This window comes from Mercenaria mercenaria, chromosome 4 (genome assembly GCF_021730395.1).
Source record: "Mercenaria mercenaria strain notata chromosome 4, MADL_Memer_1, whole genome shotgun sequence".
Taxonomy (NCBI): domain Eukaryota; kingdom Metazoa; phylum Mollusca; class Bivalvia; order Venerida; family Veneridae; genus Mercenaria; species Mercenaria mercenaria.
Window position 1 is genome coordinate 53,124,029 of NC_069364.1, and position 26,093 is coordinate 53,150,121.

Genomic DNA, 26,093 nt, shown 5'->3' on the forward strand with positions numbered 1-26,093 from the left:
ATTTGGAGAATACCTATGATGAATCTTTATCATCATTTTAAGGTCCTCTCCAATCTTTGTACAAAAGAGGGCATCTGACCCCTTTCTAGAGACCGCTACAGCTAAAATTAGAAATATGTTTAAACAACTTTTCTACCTTTTAATGACTTCTTGATGGATTTTCATTAATATTAATCTGAGGCATTATTATCAGGAGGTCCTCTCCAAACCTTGTTCAAATGGGGGAGCTTTGCTGCTATTAAAAGCCACCATAGGTAAAGGTAGAAATACCTTTAAATGATTTATTTTAACTAAGCAATTGATGGAGCTTCATCAAACTTCATCCGTAGTGTCAGTTTAAGGTAACATCACTAATCGTAAAAATAGGAGCACTTAATTGATGTGGGCTGCAGACAAAACGGTATAATCTGGTTTTTTTACAAACGGAAAAAAAACCTCCCCCTGCTTAGCTCAGTAGGGAGAGCGTTGGTCTACGGATCGCGGGGTCGCGAGTTCGATCCTCAGGCGGGGCGTATGTTCTCCGTGACGATTTGATAAAAAACATTGTGTCTGAAATCATCCGTCCTCCACCTCTGATAATTCATGTGGGGAAGTTGGCAACAGGTTTATACTGGTACAGAATCCAGGAACACTGGTTAGGTTAACTGCCCGCCGTTACATAACTGAAATACTGTTGAAAAACGGCGTTAAACCCAAAACAAACAAACGAACAAACGGAAAAACGGACGGACAGTGCAATCACTAAAAACTAAGAGGCATAATAAACTTAGGAAGTTAGCTGAGTAGTTGTTAATGCAAGTGGTTGCAAAATAAGGTTGCTGCTAAGGCAGGCTCAACAGTTTTTGCAAGTTCAAAGTTGGAAATTTAGTATTACATGTCGTTTTAACCCTTTAAATGATTTTCCAACTGCACAGATTTACTTCTGCGTTTCGTAAAAATATCTGCATTTCGCATTCGCACCTCGATGAAAAAAAAACAATAGTAAGAACTGCCTTGCAGTTCGCGAGTGTATCAATCATAGTTGGATATATAAAAGGTTAGTTCACAAGTCAATTTTACTTCTCATCAGTTTTAGTTCACCTTTTTAATCTCTGAATGGTCAGAGTTTGATTGAGCATGCAGATGGAACGAAAATGGCAAGAAAGTCACACAATAATGGGTTTTTTTACCGACAACCGGTGGATTTTATTCTAAATAATTAATATAGGATTTCGTACTACTCTAGACATGTACTCAATGTGTACTTTGTCATTGATATTTTTTAGGCTATTAATAGCAAATTCAATGAGTGTACATGACTTTTCTATTCTTTATTTTTTCTATTTAATCAAATTTCATATGTTTAGTCATTAATTGTAAAATAAACGTTTGTATGAATTTAATACCCAAAACTTCGTAAGGTAAAGATCTATTAAAGTTTTACAGGATTGAATGTTTGTTTTAATCTCATTAGAATTCTATTATCCTCAGCAAAACGTGATTACGTCACTCCCGTGCAAACACAATGACGCGTCTATTTAATGAAAATTAAAGCAACATTATTTTACAGCTATATATAACACTTGCTTTTATTTTAACTGCCAAATTACCTCATAGTTGGCAAAATGAAGATACAAAATTGTTTTGCATTTGTTCAAGTCTAATGAAGATTTCAGAATTGCTTTTGTTTGTTTTTCCGATCATTGTTTATCTAAATGCGTTAACGTAAACTAACAAATTTAATTTATACTAAATGTTCTCATTTGCCTATCGGCTAAATATAGGATATAAGATTAAAATCTTGAAAGTAATACTCTGACCAGCTGGGAGAAAGGTCGTCTGAATGTGACTCATTATCGGCAGTCCTCAGATCCTATGCGTACCATTTACATGATTTCAATCAGATCGATGACTGAACTTGTTTACATAGCACGTAAAACTTCCTTTGAAAGGATGTGACATTTAAGAAAGATTTGCAAATACTTACAAAAATAATAATTGTTGTGTTATTTAATGATTAGTGAATGGATTTAAGGGTGATTTCATTTCTTGCTTGGATTTTAATAGCAGGTATTTATTATGGATTTTTTTTACTGGCAAAGTTCTCTAAATCATCATCTAAATTTGAAGAACTTTTAAAATACAGTAGTTCTTATAGCTTACGTGACTATTTCTATGCAAACAATTTTAACAAAATAAACGTAGTGCATCATTAGAAGAACTTTTTTTAGAAAATATATGAAATATGGTATTTATGTAAAATATTTCAATAAATATGGTTAAGAATTATTACGTATTTACAAGTTACTTTAAAGACATGTTAAACATAATATAGATTAATTCTAAATCAGTTTCAGGGTCGGCTGTACTTGCCGACTGTGATGATATCATATGCGAGAGCACGAATTATCAACCAAACACGTGTTTAGTTGATGGAATAATTCAGAATGTTACCATTTCGAAGCAAGTAGGAAACATTCTATGCAATTTATTTTCAATGTTCAGTCAAATACGTTTTAAACATACAAACGTTTGTTGATTGTAATATTCAACTAGAGAAATACATATGTCGCATCACATTAATTTTTTCGAACTAGCAAAGCATGTCCAACTATGTATATGTCTAAATACCATAAGTAATTTTATAATTCTTTTTCGACGGTGCAAGAGAAAGAGAAATTGTATTTGATAATATACAAGTCTGCGACAGATCATTCAGGATACTGCATTCAATGTAACAATAAACGTATTTTCTACAACATATTTACATGTCAAAAAACAACTTTTGACTCGAACAAACACATTGTTTGTGTAAAACACTGGTACTGCAAGCAAAAACCTTAAAGTTTGTTAAACTTTCTTTACCAAATATTAGCATCCTAATTTACAGTATCATTTTGCATTTGTAGATTTCTAAAAGTACGTGTTTGGCAAATGACTCATTTTCCTATGTTGGAAATAAATTACATGTATCTGGAGGATGCAGAGCCAAATTCGAAGTCTGTTTTGACATTGATACAGGTACGATAGTAGTTTACAAATACTTCAGGTCTTATCAATGATCAAATTTCGACAACTTTATAAATATATTTTTAAACGTGTCAGACATGCATAATATACAGTGTTTGACCATGTAATATTAGCTATTAATCAAAGAGATATTGTATCGATTAAATGCGTAATGCATGCCTTCGCTATTTCAATAGTCCGTCCAGCTGTCAAGAATTTATAAACGAAATTATACGTGAAATGGAGTACTTCGTTTCATCACAGTGACCGAATATTCATGTTAGATAAAGAGAAATTGATTACTTTTGGTTCTAAACGAAAAGTGGCTGTAAGTTATATTTGATTTCTCAACGTCTTTTTACCAAAACATATTTTCATCATCGATTGATAGTCACATTGCAAATAGAAATACTTTAGTTTCTGAAATCTTTGACATTAAAACGGAACAGCAGTATAATATTTGCTGCACTGTAATACTTTCTGTTTATTTACTATTTGCAACAATATTAATGTTTAACTGTAACAGATACGCCAACCACAATGTCTTATTCTAATACAGAAGCAAACCAGAACACAACTGAGACAGGTATGTTTGTGAAATCTTCTAGGGATATTAATTAGACAGACTATTATGGCGTTTTTTTAAAGAACACATAAACGTACTATACAATGAAATTATCGTTAATTACATGATTATTCACTATTATAAGTTCTGGAACTTTGGGATCATAAAGTACTTTCATTTCACTATTGTATGATTTTTGATGTTCTATTGTTCTAAAAGATCTCAGTGACTTTATTGGTATATATGTCGTGAGAATGATCTAGACAGGTCAAAACATCTAAAGTTAATTCAAAGTCTTACTGTAGTTGGAAACGGGTGTTTGTTCTTGCAGTTTTTGCTTTATAAGTCAGTAACCAACAGAACGTGTTTGCTTACAGCCTTCCTTCGTGAAAATTATAGTTTTTGTATATTTTTATTCTTTGATTTTTACAAACAAATGTCAATAAAAGATGATTATATGCACCACAATACAACGGTTAAGCTCAATTTTCTTTTACAGATAAATCTGAATCAAACAATGCTGCATATGTGTTGGTCCCAGTAGCTTTAGTAGTTATGATAACTATTACCGTGGCAGTAGTTTGCATAAAGAGGTAAATGAATAATGTTTATTATATCTTTTTAACAATGTATATGCTAGTTTAGACATTGTACTTGCTTGTATTAGTTTAATTGTGAAGGAAGTTTTACAACTTATATTTATTACTCTCGACACCTCATTCCTGATTTTATCCACGGCCGCGAGGGTAGGCGTCAGTTTCCCTTTTAATTGTGAGTGTCAAGCAAGAGAGGTACTAGTACAATAGTACGACGTGGCGGTATATCGAACTCACGACATCCTGCGTCCAAATCGGAGGCTCTGTCACTAAGGTGTCGGTGTGGTATAGACATGTTGATATGCTGTTAATTGCGCAATGTCATAAGTACAGACATCTGTCTCTAAATTGATCAGTGTCTGTAAATTAGCAGTGTTTTAGATATTTCTTGGCAGACTCTTTAGCACTAATGTGACACAAAAACATCATAAATATATCATAATACAACAAACGACATGTGATGACTAAAAACATTTTTCATATTCGTTAGAGATACATCTGAGTTTAACGCTTTCGGTAATGTAGACTAGCAATTCTATTACAGACGAGGACATGCTAAAAACGTTCGAAATGGAGTCTCCAGTGAGATAACAACAATAAATAAACAACCTAAGCACAGGGAAGTAGCAAACTTATCTTGCAACGATTATAAAGTAAAATCTGCACCATATTCATATTGTTCGACCTCGCGCACGTCCACTCACTTCAACAGCGGTTATGTTGATATAGAACGTGACGGATGTGACAATAAACAAAATAAGTATAGTCATCTTACAATACAAACTTTGCCATACTTTGACAACACGTATTCGCATCTAAAACCAAATCAGAGCAACATTTGTTGGATTTCTGACATTACATATTCACATTTAGACAATGAAAATTCACCAACAGAAACAACTGAGGACATTGACGTCACATATAATCGGTTACAGGTAAACACATCAAATGGAATGAAAAGGTTTAAAGACGAGTCTGCATGTGATACTGACTATAGTCATTTAGATGCCAGAGCACAAAATACGGAAATCGATGCTGACGATTATTCACATCTTAACTATAAGTCGCCAGAGAAAAACAAAGAGCATTCCTCAAGTGACTGGTCTTGAAATACGCATGAGCTGGCCATTGTAGAAACAGGCGATAGAGAGATAAGACATGAATATTTTGTGTTGGAGAAAATCAGCTAGTTTTACAAAAATTCTGACAAATGATGTTCATTAACAGTTGTTATTTTGTTCAAAAACATGGTTTAATATTAATCAAAGAGTAAGTTCGATATCATCATGGAAAATCATTGGTTCTATACTGAAGAATATATTAAGCGAAAGTATGGCCCGGTATTTGGTACATTATACATCTATAACTTTGTCACCGATTTCAATTTCATGGTTGAAATTATCCTACTGTGGCTATATCTTTCATAATTATCCAATTTCCTGCACATTAATAAAATATGTTGTTAATGAAATATTAAAATTTCAACAAACACTTCAAGTGGAAAGATATTTTTCATTTATATACTACCTTTACCCATTCTAAACAAGTCAGAAGTGGTGTATTTGATATAACGTGAAAATACCATGAAAAGAATACAAGGGTGTAGATATTTACTTTTGCGGCTATATGGTCAAATTATAGACCAAATTTAAATTTGTCACCGAGATATGACACTCAGGAAAATAGAGTTATTTAATTGTCATTAAGTTTCTGCTTCATAATGAATTTTGCTTGTTTCTTATTTCAACATATGTATGTGTATCGTGAGATTTTTTCAAAAGTTATATAGAGTGAGCAGAATAATAAAATGGTACCATAGCATAACTTGACTTTCGTATTTTGATATCTTTCTAAATGTGTAAGAAAATAAAAATGTGCCTTGTGCAATATGAAATGTTTTGTCAAAGATACCGAGGGAGAGTTAGAAGTTTCAAGTATAGTATACGATATTATCGCACAACTTCCCTGAAATAAGCGTTTACTTATGACGGTGTTTAAATTTGCGTGTAATAGAACAAGATATTGCTCTGTCATTCTCAATGTATTTTGACTGTGTATTTGTAAACATGCACTCGTTTTAAAAAGTTAAATTCAAAAACGTTTAACTCTTAAACGAATTTAAAAGACATCGCATCTTTTTGTTATCTGTAAAGATTGTACAGCTATTTCCGGAATGCCATTGATTATTCTCTTGTTGTCTTAACACCTTTTCCCTGTGGTTTCCTGTTATTTAACATATATAAATATCACTGAGCATAATAACTGATTAAAATTTATATTTGAAATAATGTTTTGTTAATTTAGTCAGTTTATTACACAAGTTCAAAACAATTTAACAGCGGTTATACGTGCTTATAGGCATAGAACAGGTAACCACAGATGAAAAATGAAAAATATACGAGTAGTACGTGTTATGAAAATTTATGGAAACATCGTACTACTATCTACGTGATATTATTGTTTATTTTCTTTGTGGGATGGTATGATTGAGGATATTAGTCATAAATTGTAAGAAATTGATTGAACCTGCAAGTGTAACATACTGAGAAGGTTCACGTTCATAACATAATGGCAGTGCCGGAGATTTTATATGATCTTAAAATCACGCCATAAAACCTCCGTTAAATGCCTGTCTTTTTATCAGTATTGTTTAGTAAAATCAGTACTTTATGTAAATAACATTATCCCAGATAAACCCTTTGCGATGCTTAAAACAACAATTACACTTTCCACACTTTTCATTTGAGTACTTTTCGTTCAGATTTATTTTCTGTTTAAATCATACAAAACCTTAATAGTTCATGGTCTTATAATGCTAATTTATGATCCCTGTTAGTAAAATTAAAGTGATAAAGTTTAATGCATTATGGATATTCTGAATAACAGTACTCAATTTCAGTATAGGATCAACAAAATTATAAAGTAAACACATGGCATTTAGTACAATCGGATTTACTGTTTATTTAGACCTCATATCATCAGCCTATATATTTACCCAAACGCATAATGTCATTCTTATCAGTTTTCTGACAGACTCTTGTAAAGTTTTAAGTTCTTAATTAGTTCATTTACGCCTGTTCTTCCAACGGAGATGCAACTCTACAAAAAAATACTTAACCAGTTGTCATTTGAATAACAATCAAATACCTGAAGCCGTTAAATGTGTTGTCATTGATAATAAACTTATGAAAACGAACTTTTAAGAAATATGTTTATTTCAGGAAACAAACCAAAAACAAACAAACAAAAAATACAGCCATATAAAATTCTGATAGTTGCATTAAATATGAACACATAGAGTCTATAACTAGTTTCTACAAAATATAGAAAAGTGGAAACTTCACAGGTCGCTCAACACGACAAAAACGAAAATGTTGCAGGCTCGGTTTGATTGAGCCTGTTCATGGACGGTAGTGGAAATGCATTCTACCGTCCACGCCCTCTAGCCCCGGGTTGAGCAGAACTCAACATTTACACATGCTAAAAGTACAAAAAGCAACTTCGAGACATCCGCAGATGTATTCAAACGGCGGTGAACATGGAACCTTCAATGATACACGTGTTGAGGCGTGTAATTCCATGAAGAGCGGCGTTTGGTCCCCATATAAAGTAACGGGTTTGCCCCAAACGAGAAAACAATGGGCAGAACTAAACAAACTGGAATTTAGGAAGGGGATCTGAGGTTATGGAGCCTGCGTATCACAGGAACTGTCAAAAGACAAAATTAAAAAGCAGGCAGCATATCCAAGGGGTGATTAAACAATACCCAAGGCTATGAAAGCGGGAGTATTGGAACCACCCAGACCGAAATGGTCATGTTGAGAAACTAAACAGTACCAATAACACGACATAAAAGTCGTGCTGAATGATCTGAGAAGATCAAAATATGACAGCGCTGATTGAATGTACGGGGAGACTTTTTACGACCGCCACACAGCACAAACAACGCTGCTGTGATGATAAAATAGAGAAAAGTGGAAACCTCACAGGTCGCTCAACACGACAAAAGACGAAATCATATATGTCGTTTTCTGTAAAATAACGACTTAAGTAATGTCCCTATTTTAAATTTGTTGTACCCTGTTTACAGTTAATGTTTAGAATGTGAGACGCTGTTTACATCAGACAAATTTAACATAAACATCAACATACACGATAACAACACTTGGCAAAGACTGAAAACAGGAAATAATTGTTTGATACTATCATACAACTTTAAATACATACTATACAATGTTAGCTTTATGTAGAAGCTAGTCCGTTGCCCGGTTATTATGCTACTGTTCAACATTTTCGAAATCATTGGGCATCACCATAGAGAGACTCATAGACAGCTATGAAGTAGTCAATAAACTCAAGGGTCAAATTAATTGAAATGATAACAGCTATACCCATTTGTGATATTAGACCTTTGTTTTGACCTAGGTACTTTTGTTCCATACTGAATTAGCCTGATGTAGATTTATATTTAACTTTCAATGACTTATAATCCATGTCAAAATGTATAGTATGATGCTTATTCCGCTGTCTACTTCTACCATTGGAAGCAAAAAAAACTTTCATTTATAAAGGCTAATTGCGATCTGTTGGTTGGTTCTCAACTTGGAAGTTTAAGCTTTCGAAACGCCTTTCGAGTACCCACTCGATATCCGGCGGACGCTGACAAACAAACTGGAAGATCCATTCATTATATACGTACCTGAACAAAAACCATACATAGCTCAAAAAGAACTTATTCTCCATCAGGTGTCTTTTATTTAAAACCTTGTTACAGATGTTCCAAAATTAAAACTAATGGTAGGTAATTCTAAATATCTATTTAAGTTGTTCAGGTTTTGTTCTGATATTTTTCTGATTTATATATATAATGATAAGCTACAACTGAAGCAAAAGTTTTTAACATAACAATTTATTTCATTTATGAAATATAAATTATAACAAAAAACAACTAACAATTTCAAAGTTCACTAATTTACAAGATTTTTTTTCTCTCTCTAAGATGAACGGGGAACAGTACTTTTTTCTGCCCACTTTGAAATATTTTTGTGTGTTATTCAAACAGAAAAGTATTTGTAAAATCTTAAAAACATATTTTTGGCATATTTAGATACGTTTATTTTCATACAAACTTGACTGGGTAATTAAGTCAACTTGTAAAAGAAAGAGATTTGTTAGTGACATTTATGCTTATATGATACTGACATTAACATGTATTCATAGTGACCTGTAAGACCAGACATCCCAATAATATTAAGAGGGATATTATATGTTTGATAAATTACCCCAATTGCCGTGTAAAATACAAACGAGTGCAGCGACCCATGCTTTTTCTGCTTTGATTTGTCTTAGAAACTACTGTTTTTCAAGCTCAGAGTATGAAAACATTCTGAGCTGTACATCATTAAGCGATTTGTTTTCTTTTATGATATCACAATTTAATTTTTCAATGCAAGGAAATATCATTATTGTCATTATTTTTTCTGGCTTTGAGAGTTTTTTCGTCTTCTTTAACATTGAGCTAAAATAGTATTTTTTTTTAAATTTCAAAACACCAAAACATCCACATTCTAAGGTGATTTTATCAGGTGTCTGCATCAATACATTGAAAAATACATGATGACACTCAAATTGCTTTCGCTAGAATGTTTCGAACCTACCTGTTCTCAACTCGTTCGTTTATAAATTGTGTAGAAAAGAGCTTCCTTGATAACTTTATTTTGAAATTATTTTGAAACTTGTCTCTGAATGAAGAGGTTTTATTGTTGTTAATACATTCAAATTGAACATTACACGTTTTCAATAGACATATATATAAATAATCATTAATATTGTTATTTTTTTATTACCCAGGTTATATTCTTTCATTAATTATTTTGAAGCTCACATGCTAAACGGTTACCTTGATTACTGTAAAGATAGCCATAAACGAGCCCTGCAAGAAAAGAGGAAATATATTATATCATCAAATAGTGGAGATAAATGTAAGGCGTTTTGTAAGTCTGCTAAATACAGATATGCTGGAACTGAGGCAAAAGTATCAATAATTAAAGAACAGTTATCCATGCTACAGAGGTTGGCTTCTTTTATAACAATGTATTTCAAGCAATAGATTAATTTGTTTATAAGTAAAACACAGTATTATAAAAATGCACTTATAACACTGTACCAAAACACTAATAATGAAGGATTACGTTCGCCTTTGCATTATGAACTAAATGAATTGATATACTTCTAAATACTTTTTAAATAATACATTTACAGGTGTATATAGTTGGATTTAAGTATTACCTGTAAGGCAAATGTGACTTTTCAAGCCTTTCTTCTCAATGAAAACCACATGCATAGTAATAAAGATAATGTTATTTAGACTTGTTTGCATTACTTTTGTTTGAAACATGTCCATTTGCTGATATACATTGCAGTTAATGGTAGAATGTTATTATCGCAATCAAAACAGGACACAAATGCTCGGTGAAGGCTGCAATATAAGATGTTCCAGAAACAGTGAAGAATATTGTGGAGAATATATTTGCGTATGTGTATAACAATTACTAAAGATTATTGTTATGATAATCATTTGACGAAAATATATGCTTATAATGCCCCGTATTCCATAATAAGATAACAGTACAAAGTAAACGATAGAAAGATAGGAAGCAGCAGGTGTGTTTGCATTTTGAAAGGTGGCTGATACGTTCATCTTAAATTATAGAATTCTTCGTTCAATTTAAAACAGTTTAAGTCTGCCTTTCAGGTCATGTTGTACATCTGATCAAATAATAAATATCATATCGAAGTAAAGTGAAAGTGACTTTATCTTTTATTTCTACTGTGTGTGCTACTAACCCATGTAAACATGATGACTGATGTACACACATCACTGCACACAATTACAGTTGTAATCGCACTGACCAATGGACAGGAAATAATTGCGAAATTGGTAATAAAACACTGTTGAGCCATCAAAATGAAATATTTAAATAGAATTAACCGTGTGAAAGCAAAGCAAAACTATGACAACTGCTAAATTCGAAGTCTGTCTGAAAGAAAACTGTGATGTCCACGGGTAAGAGACTGGGTCATCGAAAGACGCATGCAACAAAAACTGTGTTAAGAAATGAAACTATGGCAGTATTCTTTTAAGCTGATTTTGTCTTCTACGTATTCGATAATAAAGAGATTATTACACCAGTAAATGTATGGGTAGCTTTGTAAAATGAAGTATGTGTCATTACCTCATTTCAATACTGTTGACCATAGAATAAGCATTCATGTCTACGAGATGTGTCACGTTTTTTTTTCTGAATGATATAAGTTATAAGGTTAATTTCATTTGGCTCGGTGGCCATAATGGCACATGGCTACTGTTCCTTATATTTCTGATGTAATTATGGATAAAATACATGATGCACTGTTACATAATTTCCTTGTGTAATCACTATCTCAGAAGTCGTAGATTGTAGCAACAACTCATTATTGGCGGTGTACACTTTAATACGTGGATTTGTCATTGTTGTTGGGCTTTTGATTTTTGCCGTATTTTTGAAACGGAGGTTTTATCAGGTTAAAGACTGAAATATTTCAAGTTTAACTCTTCACCGCATACAGTTTGTTTTGTATTTTCGTATAAAAGTTTATAAATCAGCAATAATATCATCCATATTTTCTATATACTGAATTTACAATCATGCTATGTTCGAGTGGTTAATGATACTGACTTCAAATCACTTGCTCCTCATCGATGTCGGTTCGAGCCTCACTCGGGCATTGAATTCTTTATTTGAGGAAGCCATCCAGTGGCTTACGGAAGGTCGGCGGTTCTACCCAGGTTCCCGCTTGTGGTGAAATAATGCACGGAGGGGCACCTGGGGTCTTCCTCCACCATCAAAGCTGGAAAGTCGCATTATGACCTATAATTGTGTCGGTGCGACGTTGAACCCAACAAAATGAGTAAATCAATAAATGTTCATAAAAGTTGGTTTAGGTCTGTGACTACCGGGACATTTCAGCCCGATCAATTTTATCGTTATATCACAGGACAGGACTGATTATTTTTAGGCAAATTCCAGTTAAATGCGGCAATTTAATTTGTCAGTTTTAACGTTAATATGAACTAAGGCACCGCCTAGCATAGGGGATTTATCTTTTATATATCCGCTTAGAAAGAAATATTCAACGCTCAAGAAAGTGAAACTTCGCTCTAAACTGTAGTTTACATTTAGTGTCATCATACTTCTTACAGCGAATATCATACTTTGCAAAATTTACGTGACGATGACGTCATTCAGCGTTCTCGCACTAGCTTTAGGATTTTTTTTGTTTGTTTGCACTCCACGCAGAAACTTGACGGCCTTTACACTTCCTTACTGTTTTTAAAAGTGTTTTTCAGTTGCATGTACAGTTTTCATTACGAAAAAGAAGTAAAATAATCATGTTAACGCGGTTTACGAATTTCTATGACTGATTCGGGGTGCTCGGATGTTCATGCAGACAATCAGTCTGCGGTGTGTATATAAACCGGAACCGGAAAACATCGAAAAAATTGCCTCAGTACATGCAGACAACAAAGACGAATAACTATATACGGACGTTACCGTCTCGGGGATTTTCATCCCCTATTAATAATAATGATTCTGAAGTTTTATCTATAAATCGTAAGATGCGTTTTACAACTTTTTTCATCTGTATTCAAATCAAAATTTTAAGCGTAAAATATATAATCCTGAATTGAACTTTCTCAAGATTTTTCAGATATTAACATACGAAAATTGATGAAACATATGTTGGGTTTAAATGTATATCTCTATGTAGACATATCAGTAATCATAACTCAATATGACATGTTAGAAAACTGTAAAAATGTAAATATTATGTATTTAAAGATAATACTTGAAGTATTGTCCAAGGTAATGTCTTTGATTTGTAAACAAAGTTAAAACCTCAAACAAGTTATTGTCTGTGAACATTTATCTGCACTTCGTAACATTAAACTTTAAGAGGCTAAATGTTCTAGTAAACGACACTGAAATAGATGTCATTGGCAAGACACTAGCTAACTTAATTTAATATGCAAAATATTCAAAGAAGTAAATACGTTGTAAAGAAACATGACAGCACAGCTGTGCACTCATTGTTATTATGTTAAACAAGGACAGTGACCCAATAAAAAAGTCACGTTCCCAAAACGCATCCTCCAAAACATAACCTACAATAGCGATTGTATGTATGCGTAAAGGATGTACACATGACAACAAAGTTAAACAAAACCATTGAAGAACACAGTACTGTATTTAAACGTTATGTAGCACACAAGGCATGAGCACACTAAATTGAATTTTCTATTTAAAAGAAACCGAAATTTTCAATGGCTGATGCACACATCAGAACTCATTTTAAATACCTGTACATTGCAGTCTCTTGAAGAATATTGTCGGTGCTGACAAAAATAAAAAGAAAGGTGGGACTCATATTTAATAAAAGAACAAAATGTTGGTTAAACAGGCACACTATAAAATCAGACGTCAAACTGTAGTGGTGGTGTGTCACATAAGATACCGTGACAAATTCTGTAATGCAACTACTTCATGATGAAAATGCTACCTAAATATAAAAAGTAGATCTCTCGTATGATTTCAGCAAACAAATTGCGAACATAAGTATGGAAAATGCTATACAGAGCTAAATAATGAGAACAGTTTGAATCCGTCATTTTGTCTTTCCTTCCGTTTGCCTGGCCTTTCCTATCAAAGTCGGATCTAAGAAGAGGCTGGTTACATTCGCCCAATATTTTGATATTGTGTTTGTGTTTACCTGTAAATGGTTTGGAAACCTGTTTAATATGAGCAGATTTTTTGCCTTTGATCTAATAATAACCTGCATTTTTGTTTGTCCGTATCCATATCTTTGTGACAGTTGTTACTTTGTGTTAGTGTTTTTCTTTTATTTGTATCATTATCTCTCAAAATGGTAAGTATGACTAGAGAAAGTGCCCTTTATTTCAAATCTGACTGCCGTCTGCAGCTATATGCATACTTGAAACGGTAATTCACATTGATTCGATATAGATGCGAATGTGTATATCCTGGAACAATCAGCTTTGTGGTTTCAGTAAAAAATACTTTATAATATATATATATTAATTATATAAAAATTTAAGAAAAACTGAGCGAGCGTGTGAAGTCATTTTATAATTTTACGATATATATATATATATATATATATATATATATATAAATATCGTAAAATTATAAAATGACTTCACACGCTCGCTTAGTTTTCCTTAAATATTAATATAATTAATATATATATATATAAAGTATTTTTACTGAAACCACAAAGCTGATTGTATATATATATATATATATATATATATATATATATATATATATATATATATAATTTTTTTTGCTTGGGCTCGCTCCATTGAAAAAATCAAGCCACATTTGTTAGTGCACTACTTTCCACGTACGTAACAGTGTACAAATAGTTATAATTCCAATCCCAGTTGTTCTAAAGACGACTTTAATCACAATAGATACATACTATGTACACAAATCGTCTATTAGGCTAATCAGGCTAGCCTTATGATATATCATGATACTTATATTTAGTTGCATAGCAGTTGTTTCCCCTTATGCAATTCAGCCATTTTCTTCGAATGGTTTACCAAATTGATTTGCTAAAAAAAAAAACGGACTTATTTCATTGCAAATTGGATGAAGAAACATACTTATTTATTTGATCACATCAGTCTACATTATTCTGGTAAGGGTATATAGGTACTGATGCATGTTACTTTCCTGTTTTCTGTTTTTCCTGTCCAGAAAGTGGGAGGGGTAAGGAATTTACTTTATGAGCTGTGTTCAGACCAATTTAGAAAATTTAAAAATAAGAATATATCTATGTTTATACAATTTTGACAGTTCTGATAAACCCGTTGAAATCGTTGTTGATGTTTTGATAAATTATCGATACTATCTGACTTAATTGTAAATATCAATATCAAATATAACAGTTTTCAAAACAGGAAGGAATACTAGTGTTAGATCTTATCACAACATCATAAAAGTTATTTGAAATTTGTTTAAAATATTTATATTTTCGACCGACAGTCCTTATAATATTGAATTGTGTTAACTCGGTCTACAGCCTTTCGAAATACGAAATTTTAAATATCATTATATTTTCAGAACATGTCTTTCGAAAAACGAAATTTTAGATATCATTATATTTTCAGAACATTCTGGATATAATGATAGGACATATTGTTGACGTTTCTTTAAAGATAATTTCATTTTAAGCACGTGCAAATCAAATTACTTCGCTATTACCTTTATGTATCTAAACTGCCTATCAGTAATGTGTTTATTTCAGTCTGTGTGTAATGTTACCAATACGATTTAGCGTGTCGAACGAAACTGAACTTCTTCAACATACTTGTTTCACATGCGGTAGCTCAGGCTTACATCACAAAATGCACATAAAATCATTAAATGTTGATAGCAGATTAGAGCGATACCGTACTCAAAATAATACATACTAAAATGTTATAGCGAAATTGTGTTCCTATTGATCGAATTTTAAAACATGTAAATATATCGTTAGTGACATGTTTGTAATTATAAAAATTATCGATTAAAAACATTGGGCACATGCTATTGGAAGTGTTATTAGATTATGTGCACCGGAAATGGTTATTTCAGACATGTTAACAACCAAAATAGTAACTAAAATCATACCGGAATCATAAATATAAGTCAACACCTATTAATATCGATGCATTTAGTGTTTGTGATAAGCTATAAGCAAGAATAGTGACATTACACGTTTATTTTGTGTATTAAAAGTTGCAGAATCACTTGCGATATCAATATCGGTCACCAACTTCTACAGACGTTAACACACAATGAAAATGTGTGTTACCCCTATATTAATTCTGCATTGTGAATGTCAAAAGACAGGATACTACAAACCATCAAATGAACAGAACATAAGTAAGTAACCGATACAGACGGTAAGTTCAGTCACTTGTAAAGCATCACATTCCATAAAAAACAGACAGTTCAGTTCGATTTATCAGGAAATATGATAAAGAAATATGTTGACACAACTTACTTGGAAATAACATGAACTTAAAATCGACGGTTGGTAGTTGAATTGACCTAGACACTATGGCAAATGATAAATGTGACCGCCGAGGTGTTATTAGGAAAGATTTAATAGGTAATGACTTAAAGTTTTGACCTTGTATCACTGTCCTGGTCATAAAGACAACGCCCTGAATAGGGAAGCAAGATGTTGCGTTATAAAGAATTGATATCCAGCAATGACATCATAACCTCATTTTTTTTTATTACAACGAGCTAATATAATAATAAAATTACTTAGAACAAAGGGAAATATGAAAATTCCATTTATAAAATGGTTAATTGTTTTAGTTTACCTTTCGCTCACATTTACCAAACATATTTGCAATATGTAAGTGCAGCTGATTGGCACTGCAGTATAGTTTACATTTACAGAAATTATGAGTGCATATTTAAACATGATTGTATTTATATTACTAATCTATAGTGAAAGCTCTACGATTTGATTTTGTTGACAAACAATAACCGTCAATGTAATAATAATAATGAAGAAGATTAAAGACGTTAAAGTGATATTTCCTTCATGTGTATTTGCAATAAGTATCAAGAACTGTACCTTGATTTTATCACAAAGATGTAACCATTGCTACTGGAATATAACATGCTATAAAATTAAATTATTTTGATGCATCTTTTTTGAATACAATAAAATTATATACAGTTATCAAATATATACATGAAATATTTCTATTAGACAACTAAATATTGTATTGGCCTTACAGATATTATTGACGTTCGTAATGTTGAAGTGTTTTCATCCTGATTTTCATCAACATTTAACACTTGATTATACCAACACATTATTAAAGTGGATTTATTTGTTTATCTATTAACGAGAATGTATATTGGATCGACTTACCGTGCTCTGTTTATTATTCTTTATTCACTTAAATTCCAAGGTAAAAGCTTTAACAATTTTGACATAGATTTTTTTTCATTTGGTGTTCATGCATGTATAGACCCTGCCGGCTAACGCACGTAACTCCGAAGTGGCTATATCTTAAATATGTGCGTAAAAAGCTGTGGTGTGTTTTCCGAACCAAAAATTTTTAAATCAAGTTTTTGTCCAATTTTAAATCGAAACCAAGGTCAGGAGTTTATGTAAGACATTGTTTACAATGCATATTTTTTTCAGAAATAAGACAGTCATTGCCGTTTTTTCGAATATTACTGTCTGATTTTGCATTGTTGCAGAGGTGAAGTACGTGTACGAATAATAACAAAATGTGTCAATCTCTCGACGAGCTACTCATATTGCCTGAATAAATAGAAACTGGAATTACTATATAACGTACTTCAACTTTTATCAACAAATATCAAAACGTAGAAATTACTTTATGTTGCTAACAAAATATATTAGATAGTTTCTTTTTAATTAGTAGTACAACATAATGTCTCATCAAGCGCATAAAAATAATGTATTACAGCTAACACAGCATACGTGCCAGAGGGTTACATCGGGTGCTTTATAGATTCCGGAAACAGAGCTCTGAACGGAAAGAGAAGACAATTCTACCCAAACAGTGGCACAATATGTAAAAGCTTTTGTAGAGCGTATGGATATAGATATGCTGGAACTGAGGTAACAACGCATGATATTTCTTTGTAAACTTTTATAATTTTGATAATCTGGTTATAATATGTTTACAAATACGTTTGTATCTATTTCATTTTACCATCTTTTAAATAAGAAATGACATAGTAGAACCATGCATTACCATGCAAAGACAATATTATGAGGTTATACGCTAGCGGAATAATTTCACCAGGACATGGCCCGAGTGAATTATACACGTGGCGTATATGACGAAGGGTGGTCTTTGTCGTGCCCGAGGACTAGCTCGACCCTTCTGTCAAGAATTTATATTATTTATAGGAGATGTGGGTTCCTGGGGTGCTACAAACCTGGGGTCACTTATCTGTCTCCTAGTACACACATTTTACTGAAACAAAAAAGTATTCAGCTTGCTAAATGATAACTTTTTTATCGAGACAAATATGTATTCAGTATGTATGCACTCCTATCAAGAAGGCAGGTGCAATGAAGCATTTACGACTGCTTTCGATTATTGTAAGTCAACGGCATAGACCAAAGGTCAGTGCAATTCAGGTCGGGGACTGGGATATAAAGGATAACAGTAGTTAATTACATGACAAGTATAGGGTTATAGGATGGAAAAAGATCTAGGGATATATAAATCAGTATACTTGGGGGTAACTGTTACATTGAATATTAAAAGGGTGAACTTAATTAATTAATACAAACGTTTTGAGTATGGTTTTATATTTCATTAAAGAAGTAAAACAATTAAATTCAGAACAACACCGTCATGACCAATGATATATAACCGAGTCGTATTATTGAGATATGTTTAAACATGGTTCTGCTAAATATAATTTCGATTCTAATATCTCTTTCACGACAACAAGTTATTAAAATAGGAATGCACTCATTCATGGTATATAAACGGCACGGACGTGACGTCAACTATGTTTTGATAGTGTTAAAATATGGGAAGTAACACGTTCCGCATATAAACTTAGAAGTTAGTAGACGTCTTCTGGTTCATTCAACACGCTTAATTACCCATACAGTGTGTGCAAATTAAGTATAATACAACTCCGTTATATCATTTTGATTCTGAAACATCTTTTATAAAAAATGTAGGTCAAATATTGTAGCACCCTTTCTCTGTGCCTGTATTGCGCCAAATGACACGTCAAAGTGACATCCGATTTCTGTGTTTAACGGCAATGTACATGGATTTTACATATCAGAACAGGTCATAAACAAAACTATTTTTGAAACACCCATTCTTCATTCCAGGGCAGAGAAGAATGTTTTTGTGGAAATGAGATTAGGTTAAAGAGGCCAGCTTATAACTGTGATTATGAATGTGAAAGTAATCCCTCAGAATTCTGTGGGGGTTACTGGCGGATTTCTATATATGACACCTGGTGTAGGTATATTACAATGAGCGTTTTAGCCTTGATATATTTAACAGTGAGAAAACATTTAAATTCATACTGTATTTACAAAACAAACATTAGAACATATATAACACCCACAGGTGGATGCGACTACTATAGTTGTATAGAGATTGAAATACATGTAAAACTGTATATATGACGGACTGAAATAAAAAAAAGGGAAAACAAGTTTTCTGTATAATATAAGAAGCGTCTAGCCCTGAACTATTGAGTGTGTACTGTTGAGAGGTTAATTGGAAAACTTCATATGACAAGGTGACATAAAAGACCATTTCGGCAATGAGCAAATTACAATTTTAATAAATTACAATGTCCTTATTGTTGTGGTAAATGTTTCTGTAGTTTATGTTAGATACATTATAAACTATCAAATTTCACCATCCAGGTTATGTTTACAATGGCTTTGGTGAGACTTTAACAAGGAGTATATAATTTTCTTTTGATCGGAATTTTTTAATGACCGTATGACTCTTGGTGAAATATATTTAACAAAATTTAACATACTGAAAGGCAAATTAATTTCAATATATTTACACTGTTGCCAGTTGTCAAATGAACATTAAATTTAATCTCTCTCTCTCTCTCTCTCTCTCTCTCTCTGTGCGTGTGTGTGTGTGTGTGTGTGTATGTGTTCGGATTTAACGTCTAATGAATTTATTTATTGTGAGATTATACGGAGGCATATGATTAGAGAAATGTCGAACAATGGAAAGACTGTCAAAAGAAGAATTGCCATCTTGCTTTATACTTTTGGTGCTCATATCTCAAAACTTATTTTGCCTATTCAGTCAGGCGATGAAGAGATATATATGATAAACTGGCTCTCAAGGATGTCTGTTAAAAAATAATTAAACTTTTGTGCATATTTAACTTTTCTGTCTTGCAGATTTATTCCACAATTAATTCATTCAATATGTCAATTGTATGGCTGTCAATTACAATTCTACCGGTTTTCATTGATATCGTCCACTTTGTTTTCTCAGTAATAAGCTTTTGTAAATCTACAATACAGGTCATAGAACCTATATTTATGTCGGTAATTATATATCATGTTCGTCAACAGATTGTGCCACTGAACCATGTCTAAACGGCGCCACATGCAAGGACAAAGATGCAGACCACTACAGCTGTATCTGCACTGAAAAATGGACAGGAATACATTGTGGTAATATCGGCTTTTATTCTATATCTATTTTATCTATCCTATCGCGAACGTTCATTTGCAACACGTGACCGTACAATATATTACAGTATTTGGATGCACGTGCGTACAAAAATCCTGTATTTTCTGTATTTGGACGCACGCGAGAAAAAAATCCTGTATTTTTTTTTGTATTTGGACAGTTCAACCATACGATAAACACGGTGGTACATCGTACAGCGGATATAGCTACTTATTGAGCTGTAAATAATGGCGTGTTTTGAAAATCTGCATTACCACTGGTAAGATTTAACATCTTTTCAACACCTTCAAGTTAAAAATTATGTAAACGGCGAAATTTATCAAAAGTGGAATGATTTCTATGCTCGAAAATACATTCATATAGCTGTTAACATGAGCAATGAAAAATTAATAATATGAAAATAAAAATGCTTTAGATATCAAATCACTTTTGTTTTTGAACTAGGTATTTACAATGCTCTGTGTAGACATGTTAACATTTGAATATGTGCACTTGTTGTCTATTCATGTATAGCAGAATTATGGCCCTTCAGATGGTGCATTACACTTTACATGAATGTAAATCAGCTAGTGAAGATACCCACTTGAAGTTTTGTTTTTGCAGAAGAGTTCTGGCCCTTGAGTTAGTATTTTTGGTTATTTCTAAAATCTGGTTGAAATTCCTAACAACTTTCTTTTGAAGTCAATATTCCACTTCATTAATTTCTAAAAAAAAAACAGCTATTACTAGTATGTTGCATTTGCTGGTAAAAATTCAATATATTCTATTTAAATCTTGCACAATGACTGAGGCATACTAGTATATTGCAGTCTATCACTCTCATCTAACTCATACATTTCAGAAGTTGCAAACAGCTTCATTCATGAATATATTTAAACACATAACCTCCGGGTAATGAATAAGGCTCTTAATAAGTACCATAGACCTCCCACTGTGACATAGGCAATAAGAACAGTTACTAAATTATGATTAAAATTTTATACTCTCATGTAATAAAGTATCCTAGCACTCTTGTAACAAGAATGACAACTTATCAAATACCTGAGTTTTCAGGTAAACTTGTCAGTGGATAAAACACATTCTTTAACTTGTATTCACTATATTATTTCAAGGGAAATTTATACATTTGAAAATACTCTTCTATCCCACTTTTGAGTATACATCTGAATATTTTTCACCAGAAAAGACAAAGGATGATGAGATAATAAAAGTTAATTTCATAAACTGTAAAAATGGAAAACTTAAAAGCTAAATCTCCTTTCTAGTAACAAATCACAGCAGTGTAACGTTTTCATTGTAATTATGATTAGAAGTGCATCTTTTTGAGAATTTGTCTGAAATGAGATTTTTTTTCAAGAATCTCACCTTATTTTATAAGTTAAACCATACCCAATGACAAAAAAAAAGAAAAGAAATATATTTTGTGAAAACTAATAATGCATCTTGTTTAGTAGTTAATTTCTGAGAAGAATTCCATGTATCAAATGTATAAGAACGTTTTAGCCTAAAGCAAACATAAAAGAAACAACTCCGTACAGATTAAAACTATCCTCTTACAGCATACAGGCGACAGGAACTATACCCTGTCCAGTCTGTGCATGCGATTGATGATGAATTTCTCTGCAAGTTGAACACAGAAAGATCCAGTATTTGGCATGGATTGATTTAAGATTGCAATGAACAAAGGACCTCGGACATTTTCCTATTCAGATTGCCTATCAAATTAAGTAAAAACTGACCAAGGGCTAGACTTCTGAAATAGCATAATAAAGATAGTTAAATACCCTTTCTTGATGTATTCGAATAAATTTTACAAGTTTGTTAACAAAAAAGATGATTTTGAAGACATTTCGTATTTTCATTTCTATTGAAATATGAATATTAATCATTTTTATGTTTTAAACATCTTTCCCACCAGTGACGCAAAAAAATATTTCACATGCCTTTGTAAATGATTATCATGTACGTATTTTGCAAAAATAGTACTTGGTCACAGGGGGGAAAATGTTAAAAATAGAAAAAAAAATACATACAGGGTGTCATCAAATTAATTTTACACAAGATATTTTGACTCTTAATGCATGTGTTTCCTAAACCGTAAATATCTACAGCCTTATTTGTTTTTGTCAATATTTCAAGCATAGAAAAACACAATAGTAAATAAAAAGTGACATAGAACTTCAAGACTGAAAGCAGACTGATCCTGGTATGTACATCTTATGAATTTTTCAATCAGGTCTGCTGCCTCTTGACAGTCGAAGTCTGTCGATTAAGTGTCTTAACATTTTTCAAAAAATATGACCCTCAGTCACAAACTGCTGAAATTTCAAGACAACGAATATGAAATAGAATTATTTTTTGTGACAGTTTGATAGGTATATAACTAATTTATGCATTATTGAAACCATTAAATAAAATTATCCGCTATTGAAGTCATGAAATGGCATTGGAATTTGGGCAAAATCCATAGCATAATGTCCGATGTCCTTGTTCGATTCACATTTTTGATAACTGTTAAAAATACGTTTCTAAACGAAAGAAACTTTGCAGGTGTGGTCAAATCGGCAGTGAGCATCCAAACTTTACACAGTTAATTTAGTCTTTTTGGCCATGGAAATGTGCTTTAAATGTTCCACATGCATTATCTATACACTCTTGCTATTTACAGTAGTTTGAATGTAAACGGACTTTATGAAAGATATCAGCCCTGACTGTCCGAATAGCTACCTCAGCAGTTTTTATTTAACGGTTAAGAAACAAAATGGAGAAGATTATGAATGGCAGCGGACAGGCGGTCAGCATCAAAAACGTATCTGCTCTCTAATTCAGTTTTCATCGGATCTTCACTAAACTTGCTGACAATGTTTGTGGGCATAACATCTCGGCCAGTTTCGATACCCAGCCAAATTATACCAGGCTCTCTTTGATTATAGTCCTTGAATTACTCATAAAATGGAGAATTTAGCCTTGCCCGCTCTTTTAAGTCGAACAGTTTTCATCCGATCTTCACCAAACTTGCTGACAATGTTTGTGGGCATAATATCTCAGCCAAGTATTATTACCACCCAAATCGCCAAATGACTATTGTAGGGAGGTTGCACCATATACTTTTTTTAATAATGATACGCAGAAAAAACAACATTCAATGAATTACGTATATTACGTATGAAGTGAAAAAAAAATAATAAAAAGGTTAATTAAGGCCTAATATTGTTCTGTATAATATATATTTGCACTCATACCAAGCTGGGAAAAACTAGAAAAGGCATGAATACAATATTCAGTAAAACATTTTTAATTTAAACTATTATTATAGTAAGATAAAATAGATATAGAATAAAAAGGTTATTTAACATAATACTGTACAATACGAGATATATTTTGACTCGTACCAAGCTGAGAAAACCATACTGAACTCGCCTAGCGGCTCGTCCAATATGGTTTTCTCAGCTGGGTACTCGTCCAAATATATCTCCGTATTGTACAGAACAATGTTAAATAACCTAATATTAACTGATTTATTCACGTACATGTTATTTCATGTTTCATACAGGAAAGATTATACTCTAATAATATTTTGATATGATAGGCAATAATAAGTGAACATCTGGAGTATATGACAGTACATATGTTGTCCCTAAAACATGACTTGTTTTCTGAAGCAATTAACATGGTGTAATTCCTCTTCCAGAGAAGCCACAAACAACAGTGCAAACGTCATCATCATCATCAACAACAACAACAACAACTTCAACATCAACAACAACTAGTATTGCTGTTACTACGAAAACCAGTACCACCCCCGGAGAGTCGACAGAGGGTACAAGCAGGGCATCAAAGACAAATGTGACAGATATTCCATATATAAATCCTACAGGTAGTATTACTTTATCCTTCAGTGTAACTATCTTCTTGGTTCGCACATTGATTTAGATTTAAACAATGTATTCAAATTTGAGTTTTTCCAGAACATCATTAGTGACATGTTCCTACATAAAACAATATAAGCAAAGTACATTTAATGACAGTTTTCGCATTTTTGATGTACCTATTTTTATCGTCTTTTCCAGTAATGTATTTAGGGTCATACGCCTCTAAATAGAACATGTCCCGTTCTTTAGTTGCACCATATGATCTGTAATTGCCGCAGTGTGACGTTTAACGCATGGCAACAAAAAAGGAAAAATAACTGCGTAGTTATATGCTATTATCCGGAGACAGGTGGGGCTTATATCACTTATATTGGTGACTTTCTATGCAACTTCGTACTAAGAAAGGCATACGAACGGACGATTTCGTCTTTATCCAAGTTCAGATCTATTTTAAATTCACAATTATTTAAGACATTACAGAATTAAAATGCTAAACGTTATATCCGGATATTACTTTATTGTTTCAATTTCGTTTTTACAGTAAAGCGTAAGCTGTTAAGAAGGCTATGCTTTTCACAAATAAACGGTTTCAAACTCTAATATAAACTATTTCTTTCTATTCATAGATTCAGCAAATAATGGTATGATTGCCGTGTACGTTCTGATTCCAGTTATTGTAATTACTCTAGCCATCCTTCTTGCAGTTTTTATCTCACGGTACGTTGCTCAGTTCGACAGAAGACGTAATAATGAATTTGTTCCAATGCAATGAAATGATAAAATTTACGTATCTGTTTCTCCAAACGAAAAGTTTATGTTAGAGTTTTATTATTATTATAATTTGTTTCGATGAATATTCAACAGAATAACTGTCTTTGAATCAAGAATAGAGGCTAAAGGCAGTAGAAATGGTGTTGTTACGTTATTTATATTTTTTTCTAAGACAAATCGCAGTGATATTTTAGTACAAATAGCATCGTACTGATATAATAAAATATGTATAATAAGTAAATATACCGCACAGACAGTTATAACCGGTGGATAAAAACTGATGAAAAATTACTCATAAAGTCACTAACTGTGATCTCTTTTAAGAAGAAGGTAATGATTTTATTGTAATGCTGGAACATTTTATAATACAGGAAAAGTCCTTTGAAGTGCATGAACACATCAGCTGATGAAAAGTCATTAAACCAGAACTCTTCTACATACTATGAAAACCAGAAATATAACACACAGCTCGGTACAGAGAGGTCGCTACAATCAGACAATGAAAATGAAGGTACTAGAGATGGTCAACGTATAAAGTTAGAATCTTCAGGTGTCGCATATTATAATACTGTTGACAATATCAAAGGCTTCGAATGTAGCTATGAGAATGTGATAAATTCTGAAATTGGAAATGTATCACAAAACCAAACTGGAGTCCAGTGCGAGTCAAAATATAATAACGCTTCGTTTCAGTGCTATGAATCTCTGCGAAAAGAAACGCAAGGTAAAGACAACAGTTACGACTGCTTGAATATTCAGCATTAAGTTGAACGGAATGTTGAATCAGCTATTAAAGTTGTTCAAAGTTCACATTGAAGAATACCATTTTTAATTCACCTGTTCGGAATCTCGTGAGTTGGTATGACTGAAATTGTGAATTATAATTGTTAATACAAATCCCTGTTTTCATACTGTGATTAACATTGTTGATATCGGTTCCATTTTCGCTGATGGAACATAAAATTAAATCGTAAATGCGT

At 32.5% G+C, this 26,093-nt stretch overlaps 1 protein-coding gene across 6 annotated transcripts; it reads left to right on the plus strand.

The window, feature by feature from the left end:
* Positions 1–1,826: 1,826 nt before the first annotated feature.
* LOC123551714 (uncharacterized) lies at positions 1,827–26,022 on the plus strand. 6 transcript variants are annotated; one of them, XM_053541224.1, is made up of 10 exons: positions 1,827–2,049; positions 2,331–2,446; positions 2,889–3,000; positions 3,548–3,574; positions 17,723–17,877; positions 19,123–19,255; positions 20,350–20,451; positions 24,162–24,347; positions 24,969–25,059; positions 25,485–26,022. In XM_053541224.1, the coding sequence occupies exons 1-10, from the start codon at positions 2,004–2,006 to the stop codon at positions 25,876–25,878; spliced, it is 1,362 nt and encodes a 453-aa protein (XP_053397199.1). In that variant the 5' UTR covers positions 1,827–2,003; the 3' UTR covers positions 25,879–26,022. The 6 variants fall into 6 exon arrangements, with proteins under 6 accessions (XP_053397199.1, XP_053397198.1, XP_053397197.1 ...); XM_053541223.1 differs by having other exon boundaries at positions 2,337–2,446; positions 3,515–3,574; XM_053541222.1 differs by having other exon boundaries at positions 1,829–2,049; positions 3,515–3,574.
* The last annotated feature ends 71 nt before the right edge of the window (positions 26,023–26,093 follow it).